The sequence below is a fragment of the Equus quagga genome, chromosome 17 (assembly GCF_021613505.1).
Source record: "Equus quagga isolate Etosha38 chromosome 17, UCLA_HA_Equagga_1.0, whole genome shotgun sequence".
In the NCBI taxonomy this organism is placed as follows: Eukaryota; Metazoa; Chordata; class Mammalia; order Perissodactyla; family Equidae; genus Equus; species Equus quagga.
Window position 1 is genome coordinate 4,825,049 of NC_060283.1, and position 9,691 is coordinate 4,834,739.

Sequence of the window (9,691 nt, forward strand, 5' to 3'; positions counted from 1 at the left end):
TGGGCAGGAGGGACAGAGGAGGTGAATGGGGGCAGGAGAGGCAGAGGCGGGTGCATGTGGACAGGAGAGGCAGAGGAGGGTGAATGGGGATGAGAGGCAGAGGAGGTGAATGGAGGCACAGAGTGCAAGAGGATGAGGACTGGAGGTGAGGAACAGAAGGCGAGAAAGGAATGGAAGGAGTCAGTTGGGCGCTGAGACTCGACTCAGAAGGAGCATGGGTGGGGACTGGAGAGGCAGGAGGAAGGCTGAAGGGGATCCCAAACCAGAGAAGAAGAGGCCCAGCCAGTTCCCAGTTTGGGAGCGGGGGATGGGAAAGTTGGGACACTCCCGAATGGGTGGGGAACTGAAAAATCTCCCAGGAGGCCAGGACCAGACTGGGCCCTAGGAAGCATTGCCCTCAAAGAAAGAGTTGGCCCTTTAGCTGACCCAGGCCCTGTCTTCCTAGGAGGAGCTTGTGCATTTCCATCTACCTGCCTGCCTCCTCCATGTGAGTCTGGATGGCTGCTTAGTGTGTGCCATTGATTATTAGGCTGATAAGAGGAATCCCCATCCCCCTGGTTTGCCATAAGACGTAAACATCGTGCTTAGAAATCTGCGTACAACAACATGCAGTTATCCCCCCCACCAAGGAAGCGTCTCTAAAGTTTCAATAAAAATGATGAGGAAAGTATTTAAAATAGAAAATTTCTGCTTATATGCTGGACTTGCCTAATAGGACAAAGGAAATTTACCCACATTGCCAGCAAAAACTACGCCCTTGATCAGCATTTAGCTTTGATACCAAAACTTCCTAGAAGCAAACAGTGTAATTAAGATGACACCCAGTGGTCCTAGTTCCCGTCTGTCTCGGGGACCCATCCCTTGGACCACAGGACGATATCTATATATACAAGACCACAAACTTGTGTTCCGTGTGTTCTGATACCAAAGTTCAGCCAGGTGAAGTGTTAAGATAAGCTGTCTGTGGTTTGCCCTGTTTCTGCTTCCGCCGTTCTTACTCCTCGGTACGTATAGCTTCTCCAGCTTGGAGTAGGGGCCTGGGCCACACTGCTGCAGAGAAATTATTACTAGCCTGCTGGAATGTGGGAGTGACCCTGGGAGTCCCCTGCCAAGCCTGAGGATTACTTGTGTTGGATCTGAGGAATCTGTCTAAGCCAGAAAAAGGAACTGGGCGACTTGGAGTCTGATTTCATGTAACTTGCTCACAGCACCCTGCGTGTAACAAACAGGTTCATCAAAGAGTTAAGAACCAAGCCAAGGTGGGGAACACAAGAAGACAGGAGGTGTCCGGAGGCGTCACAAGGTCCCGGAACAGAAAAGGAGAAGGAAGTTGGCGCCCAGGGCCGCAGTCTGGGGGTGCCTTCCTAATGGGGTGTTGCGTGGCTCAAGGGGGTGCTGCCCTGTCCCTGCAGAACTCTTGGGGAGCTGACCATTGGCAGGGGGACCTCCCAGCGCAGCCTAACCTCCTGCGTCCATCTGCGCTGATGTCGCCCTTAATACTAATGGTTCTTTCTTCCTTGTTCCCCTCCTGCCCCAGGGGTCTCTTTCCTTTCCATCTATTATGGTCTGAGGCCTTGATCCACCCAGTCTCCTGCTCCAGATAATAGTGGGAATAACTGGCCAGACCCTCATTTAAGGCTCCCTGAAGCCTTTGCAGGGGAAACTATTATTTTAAATCTTGTTAATGATTTGTCCGTTGTGCGTCAACTTACAAAGATTAGTGTGGGTCCCCACACGTGAATCTTGACATTTAGAATATGCTGTTGGATGGGCTGGCCCCGTGGCCATGTGGTTAAGTTCACGCACTCTGCTTCGGCAGCCCAGGGTTTCGCTGGTTCAGATCCCAGGCGTGGACATGGCACCGCTCATCGGGCCATGCTGAGACGGCATCCCACATAGCACAACCAGAGGCACTCACAACTGGAATACACAACTATGTACTGGGGGGCCTTGGGGAGAAGAGAAAAAAAAGATTGGCAACAGATGTAAGCTCAGGTGCCAATCTTAAAAAAAAAAAAAGAGTGTGCTGTTGGAAAGCAGAGGTAGGACCATACCAGAGAGATGAATTCACTGCACAGCGAGGGCCTGTTCTGGACTCCACACGGCGGCCACTGCCTGTTTCTGTGGGAGCGATCACCACAGAAACAGGGATGGTATCCAGCAGAAGTTTCCTGAAACACTTGTAGGGTTTCCTGACACACTTAAGGAGCTGCTCCCTGTGTGCTCTTGCCTTTGTGTTTGTAACTGTGAGTGTGATTGCACACATGTGTGTGTGTGACTGCATGTGTGTGTGTGTGGCAGTGCGCACGTGTGTGTGTGTGTGTGTGCGCGCCTGTGGGCATTGTGTTAGGGAGTGGGCCCAGGGTGGTCCTCAGGCATCCCCACCTGCTGGCATCTGCCCCTGTAGGAGGTGATGAGCTGTTTCTTTACTCTCCTGAGTTTGGATTAAGAATTCGGCAGTGAGAGAATCATTTGTGCTGGTAACATCTTTGCATTACAATTGCACTCCTGGATTCCTCTAAAGGTTTGCTTGACTGTAGAAAAATGCGTTTCCTGATATGTAGATCGTGAAATTTCTCTCAGTTATTAAAATCTACGTGTGAAACTGTCTCAAGTGAGATTCCTCGGGGCCTGCCTGCCTGGTAGGTCAAAGTACTTGAAGAAAATCAGACATCATTTTCTTTCATCGGAGTCGTTCAGAAATGTTTTACAAAAGTGGTACATGCTTGTAAAAAAGAAACAAAGATATAAAGTAGCAAATGGAACTCACCAGTAACTCCTATCCCTCAGGGATAACCATTATTAACATTCTGGTACAAATCTTTCTAGACGCACGTCTATTTAAACAAAAATTGGATCATGGCGTGTGTACTGGTGTATGACCTGCTTTTTGCACTTAATGATATATGCTGGGCATCTTCCCGTGTCAATAAATAGAAATTTGTGTATTTTTTAGCAGTTGCCATAGTGTTTTATATATGGATGGGACCATAGTTTATGGAAGCATTCCAATTTTTCAGTATTATAAATAACGCCGTGATGGACATCTTTGTAGATCTCTATCTTTGGACATCCGTCCAATTACTTCCTTAGAAGAAACTCCAGCAGCAGAAGAGCGCCACATGACAAGTTTCGGTACATATTGTCATTTCCCAGTATAACGATCTATTGAATGCTGCTGTCTTGGTGTCTCCCTCCTCCCTGGAGGGTTCTCCCCATGCTCTGCCTAAGGAGTGTTTACTCTTTCAAACCCTAGATGCGTCTGTTACCAGAGTGGAGCATCTGCCTGTGTCCCACCTGTGCCACAGAGCATGCCATGGCCTGGGAGTCCTCCACGAAACTGCTGTCACCTCCTGCAAAGCCAGACCTCCCCCGGCGAGGACACGGTTCCCAGCCCGCCGCTCTCCAAGGAGGAAGATGGCCCAGCCTGGGGGCATGCCCTGAGCAGCTGCCTCTGGTGAGCCTGGAGGCCCTGCGGGTGGGGCACCTGCTTGATAATGGGACAGGGAGCCCCGAGAGGGGGCTTTGCAGGGTCAGGGAGGGTCATGGAAAAGGGAAAGACAGCAAGCCCCGAGGGCCAAGCCTTCCATAACCAGGAGGGGCCCAGTCTATGACACTTGACCGTCAGAGGTGGTGCCTCCGGAGGCAGTCCAGGAGGATCATCCCCTGACTGGAGGGGGTGGGGACCATGTGGTCCTCTTCTGTTTCCATGACAAGTGCCAGTCACCACCAGAGGTTCTCTCTTGGCCTTGTGTCGTAACTCCGAAGTACATGTGGGAGCCCCTCTGGCTGCACAGGCGGAGGGCCTGCATCCCACTGATGCAGGGGGTGGAGGAGGCTGTCCTTAAACCAGGAACGAAATGGGCCCTGTCTGTTCCAGGGGGAGGAACTGGAAGGGAAGGAGGAAATCCATTCAGCACGTTGGATCAGTTCCTCCCTGCCTCCAACAGCTCTGAAGTTCATTAAAGGGCTAGAGCAGGGCTTGGCAAACTGCAGCCCGTAGCCCAAGTCCTGCCGGCTGCCTGTTTTTGTCAATAAAGTTTTATTGGGACAGAGCCACACCCATCATTTCCATGTGGTCCCCAGATGCTTGTGCGCTACAGCAGCAGCCCTGAGTAACTGACACAGGGAGCGTGTGGCCCACAAAGTCTAAAGTATTTGCTGTCTAGCTCTTTACAGAAAAAGCTTGCCAACCCTGCCCTAGTGAGGGGGTGGCAGAAGCCCTAAGGACTGGGGGGCGTTCAGGAAGCCCCCGTCACAACCTCCCACCCCAGCAGACCCCAGATCCAGGCTCAGACACGAGGAGCACGTTGGGCTCAGTGGTGGTGGCATAGAGGTGACTGGCCAAAGAGAGCCGCTGAAATCCCAGTCTCCACCGAGAGCCCAGCTGCATCGCTTCAGCTGCCGGCCAGTGGGAGTTCTCTGTGCCTCACAACTTGCAGTCTCAGTTCTTCCCTCTCTTGATACTGGTCTGTTTCTTCTCACCCCACCCCACCCCCACTTGTTTCTGCGAGAACAAAGAATGCCTTTTGCATTCTAGAAAACAGATGCAAAGCTATGCTTTGGAGGGCTGAGTAAAGTTTCTAAACCTGTAAGACACCAGGACCATTTTGGAGGGCAAGTGCGGCCTGAAGCTAGACTAAAGCTGGTGACTCTTGGAAAGGGATCGGAAGCATCAGGGAATATGTGCCAGCCTTCCAGAAGCGTTTGTGCTCAAAGGGGTTTTTCCAGTCATGGGCCACTGACAGGAGATAGAAAGGCACCAGGTGACCTCCCTCTGGACATCCCTTTATGCTGCACGGGGGCTGTTTCTCTGTAGCTCCCAGCAGGGCTGGAAGTGCTTCGTGGGGTCGGCTGTGACTAAGCCAGGCGCCGGGCTGGGCACTGCAGGTATTTCACGTGCCCGGGACGGGTGGGAGCCTCGGGGAGAGCCTGGCGGGGGCGAGATGTTGAAGGCTGCCTCGGCTGTGTTAGGGAGTTTCGGGGTTACCCTGGGATAGTAAGGGGTTTAAGCAGTGGAGGCGGCCAGCTTTGTGGGCATAAGGATCTTTCTGGCAGCTGTGGGGTGGGAGGGGGATCAGGGCCAGGATGGAGGTGACTGTTAGGGCTGATGGAGGACAGCGAGCCTGCCCGGGTCACCAGGGGCAGCCTGGCTCGAGGGTCACGGAAGCAGCAATCAGCGTCCGGGCCCGGAGGCGTTGTTCAGGACGTCTTCATCCAGGGTGACTTGAGGGCTCCCCTCCGTGACGTTCTGTGGAACATAGGAACTTCCCTGTGCGGGCCAGGGGAAGGGCTGAAGGCCCGGGGTGTCTTCAGGCAGGACTGATTTTGGAGGCCCCCTCAGGAGCCCCGTTCTCGTCGCCTGCCCTCAGGCTCCCAGCGGGCCTGTGCTCTGCCTGCCCTGTACCCCAGTTGAGTGTTTAGTTAGGGGGCTCACCATGACTGCATGTGGCCGGGGTATTGTCCGGAGAGGGCCTGGGCCTCGAGGCAGCCTCATGGGATTCAGGGGCTTGGACGGGGCCGAGGACAGGATCAGGGAGCACCCAGGACCAGCTGGGCATGACGCGATGGGACGTGTGAGACCACCTGGCCCCTCAGCTCCCCATCGCACTCCTGTGGCAAGAGACCCCCGCCTGCCGGCCTGCAGGAGGGACCAGGGGTGAGTGTGGGGAGACCCCTGTGCACTCGGGAAACTGGCTCTGGCTGAACCCAGTCCACATCCTGCCGAGGCTCAGCCGTGGTGGCATCTCTGGAAGTTTCTGTAGTCACACTGTTGCCCCTGCAGACACCTCAGCTTCTGCAATCAGGTCCTCTCAGCCCACCCTCTGTCTCTCACAGGAGCACCCCTTCATGGAGTCCCTCAGCCTCCTCCAGCCTTGTCCCCTCCTGCCTCGTTGCTGGGCTCCTCTCATGCCCGCCCCCTCGCCTACCCCTCCCGCTGGAGCATCTCCCTGCACTTGTCACACCCCTGCATCAGGCCTGCAGGGGCTCCCATCCCCGCCCCCCTCAATCCAAACTGCCCTGTGGTGGCCCGCCTGTCTCTAGTCTAATTCCAGGTCTCACCGTACTGTCCCTTGGCCTCCGGCCCTGCTCTTGGCATCTGCTGCTCTGTCCCACTCGCCTCCCTCAGCCCTTCTCCACCAGGCAGATCCCAGCCATCGTTCAGATCGTGGCCCAGGTCTCGCTTTCCCAGGTAACCTTCGCTGGCACCCCCACCCACCCACCCACTGGTTGAATTCAGTGCCTCCTCTGGGCCTCTACAGCACCCTGTCCTCCACCCCCCACCCTTGGGGTCTCCACACAGAGGACTGGCCTCCAGTTACCCTTCAAAGCCTGCCAGGGTGCCATCTCTTCCCTGCTTCCCAGCACTGAGTCACGCCTCTGCTCCACGCTTGCGCCCGCTTGCAGTGACCTCTTTTCTGTGTCTCCCGCTGGATGGCCAACTCCTGGAGGAGGGACTTGTGTGGCTTTCGTCTTTTTCTCCTAGGTGCGCTGCCTGGCACGTGAGCAGACACTCAGGAAACACTGGATGAATGGGAGGGTGGGTGGGTAGGTGGATGATGGATGGGTGGATGGATGATGGATAGACGGATGGGGTGGGTGGATAGATAGATGGGTGATGGATGGATGGACGATGACTGGCTGGCTAAGTGGCATCTCCCTTGTGAAAGTTGTCATCAGCCGTGACAGGGTGCACAGTAGTGCATAAGGCCTGATTTGCATCCTGCAGACCATGGGAAATGTCCAGGAGGAAAACTTGGCTGATCTTGGTGTTGGGAAGGCCTTGGCCCTTCTCTCCTGCTCTTTCAGACTCTGAACTCTAGGGTGGGGCAGTGAACGCGTCTGGAGGTTGAGGCGTATAGTGGAACTGGGGCAAGAAGTGCTTTAAACTCATCCGCTGCAGGCACTGGGCTGATGGCTGAGCCGCCACAGCCGAGACACGGTGCGCTCTCCCTGGACGCCAGGCCTCTGTTTGCACCCAGGACCCTGGCAGCCCTCAAAGCAGGCACAGGGCTGGGCCCAGGGCCCAGGCCCCAGGAAGGGCTGTACGTTACTGACCAGGCACCTTCTTTCTTGAGCACAGATCCGTTGGCCGAGCAGCAGGGAATTGTGAGGCTGAGGAGCGGCTAGCTGGGAGCCTCAGGGACCGCCCAGCCTGGCTCCCGGCTCACCCGCAAGATGTGGACGTGGACAGCCCTTGTGCTTGTTTGGATTTCCTCCTGGTCCTTATCTGAAAGCCAAACGACATCTCAGGAGACACGTAAGTGAGGGAAAGCTGCGTGATTACTGGGCAGGCCCACAGTGGCCCCAAAGCACCCTGAGCCTGAGGGGTGTCTGTGAGCCAGGCCGGTGATTCAGGAGCCCTGGAGCTCCCCGGGTGCTGGGCTGGGAGGGGTGGTCAGGCCAAGCTTCTCCAGGGCCAGCGTGGGTCAGAGCCACCAACAGGACCGGGCATCTGAGCCCTGAGAGGCTCACTGGGCTGGCCCTGCAGAATTTCCTTTCTTCTGTGAACCCTGTCTTCACTGGGGAGTGCGTCCATTCATCCATCAGATGTTTAATTGCACTGCTACTCTGTGCCAGGCGCTGTTCGTCTCAGGAGTTCCTCCTGCGCATCCTTTCAGAAAGCCAGGAAGTCTTTTTGTGGTGGTGTCACTATGTGGGGGACGATTTGTCTGCTTTGTCAACCCGGGTGTGTGTTTGATGGGGTTTTTTTAATGGTGAATCACACCCGCGATGTGAGATTTTTCACTCTGATGTTAGGAGAATTGAATCAAAGAGTAAAGCTCTGAAGCCTTCGATGGGCTTGGGCTTCAGAGTTTTAAAATCAAGGTGCCAGGAGCAGTGGCAGGCGTGTGCGGTGAGAAGCTGAGAGGGAAACGTGTTTGCACGTCCCCTCCTCCCTTCGCCCTGGGCCGAGAGGAGAGGCGGGCTGGGAATTCAGACGATGGCCGAGTGACCCACCTGCACAGGACTGAAAGTGATTGTGTCTTTCTCTCCTTCTGACTTCAAGGGTCCGTAGACCTCAACAGGACGTTGGAAAATTCAGTCGGGAACAGTACGTTTCAGGAAACAATTTCGAGAGTCTTTAATAAAACTTCTGAAGGAATGACTGTGGTGACACCTTCTCCTGTCACGTTGACCAAAGGGACTTTGGTGGTTGACCCCACCTCTCCTGCAGTCACAGCAGCAACAACACATAGGACAGGTGTGGGCACTCCGGTGACTGCAGAAGGTACCCCTGACCGGGCAGCCTCCGGGGTGCCCAGCCCGCCCAGTGCTGTGTCTGCGGGGCCCACCCCGTCCGCCCCTGCTGCTCTGAGCACCCCGCATGCTCAGGCATCCCTCAGCGGCACGGCGCCAGGAGCAGCCACTCTGACAACACAGGCCATGGGCACGCAGACTGCTGCTGTGACCACGGCAGGGATGCTCAGCCCGCAGGGCACGCACAGTCCTGAGCCCACGTCTGGCCCTTCCACAGCCATCCCTGTGTCCTCCTTGAGTCCCCACGCCCCTAACGTGTCCACACAAGGCCCCAGCATCCCGGCGTCGACAACCGGGCCTGTGGCTGACACAACAAGCAGGCCCACACCCACCCTCTCCAATGCCACCGCAGAGCCCACGCCCACCTCCATGGCTCCTCCATCCGTGACAGCGGTGACAGCCACCACCAAGCCACAAGCCGAGGAGCCAGCTGCCAGCACAGTGCCAGCACCTGTACCTCACAGGAGCCCCACTCCTGAGGTGGAGGCCACGTCTTCCATGACACAGCCAGGTGCTGCTCCGTCTGCCCGGGGGCCCACAGGGCCAGGCACACCCCAGACACCGGAGCAGGTCGAGCCTGAATCCACCCCTGGTACTGCATCTGCCGGGCCAACGCCCGGGAGCTCAGGGGACTCGAGGATGCCGGCCACGGACTCCTGCCAGCTCAGCACCCAAGGCCAGTACTTGGTGGTCTCCACCAAGCCCCTCACCCCATCCTCAGTGAACAAAAGTCTGCTGTTGGCCGTGCTGCTGTTTGGGGTGACCCTGTTCATCACTGTCTTGGTTCTGTTCGCCCTGCAAGCCTACGAAAGCTACAAGAAAAAGGACTACACGCAGGTGGACTATCTCATCAACGGCATGTACGCAGACTCAGAAATGTAGGAGGGGCGGCCCGCGGGCTCTGGCGGGCCCTGGACGGCTGGCCCGTCCCTCCTCCCATTCTGCCCCTGAGACCAAACCAAGTGCTTCCGAATTCTTTGGTGCAATTTAGGAGATAGGCCAGATGCTTAAACATGTTTCATTGCTGTCCTTTTAATTCCATGATCACTAAAGAGTCGCTGCTTTTTTCATAATTATTTTTGTAAACGAGCGCATTGCCGGGGCAGGTGACGATTCCGCCTCGGGGCGGGCGGCCGGTGTGGATCCCGACCAGAATTAAAGCAATGACCGCTTTCCCCCTTCAGGCCGTGTCTCCCCATTTGTGTCGGCCTTGTCCTGCCCACCATCGTGCTGGGGAGAAATTTCGAGATGCATGTGATGGAGTTTGTCTTTGTGAATGTTAATCCAACGCAAGGCCCTGGGGGTCCGCGGGGTCTGGGCTGCTTTCCCGGGCTTTGCTCTTATGCCCAGCCCTGCTGTGCCCTTGGCGGGAGAGCTCCAGCCTGGGGGTCTCTGGCCCACGTGGACACGGAGCCCCTCCTCTGACCCA

At 56.0% G+C, this 9,691-nt stretch overlaps 1 protein-coding gene across 6 annotated transcripts in view; it reads left to right on the forward strand.

Moving 5' to 3' along the window:
* Positions 1-9,445, forward strand: part of C17H11orf24 (chromosome 17 C11orf24 homolog) — a 9,784-nt gene extending 339 nt beyond the window's left edge. Inside the window, exons 2-5 of one of the 6 annotated variants that reach the window (XM_046644829.1) lie at positions 3,056-3,135; positions 3,257-3,457; positions 7,085-7,261; positions 8,012-9,445. In XM_046644829.1, the coding sequence (XP_046500785.1) occupies positions 7,180-7,261; positions 8,012-9,144 (1,215 nt within the window). In that variant the 5' untranslated portion in view covers positions 3,056-3,135; positions 3,257-3,457; positions 7,085-7,179 and the 3' untranslated portion in view covers positions 9,145-9,445. Of the gene's footprint in view, positions 1-3,042; positions 3,136-3,256; positions 3,458-6,045; positions 6,194-6,233; positions 6,488-7,084; positions 7,262-8,011 lie in introns of those variants that run through there. The other 5 variants (XM_046644832.1, XM_046644831.1, XM_046644828.1 and 2 more) reach the window with 5 other exon arrangements.
* The last annotated feature ends 246 nt before the right edge of the window (positions 9,446-9,691 follow it).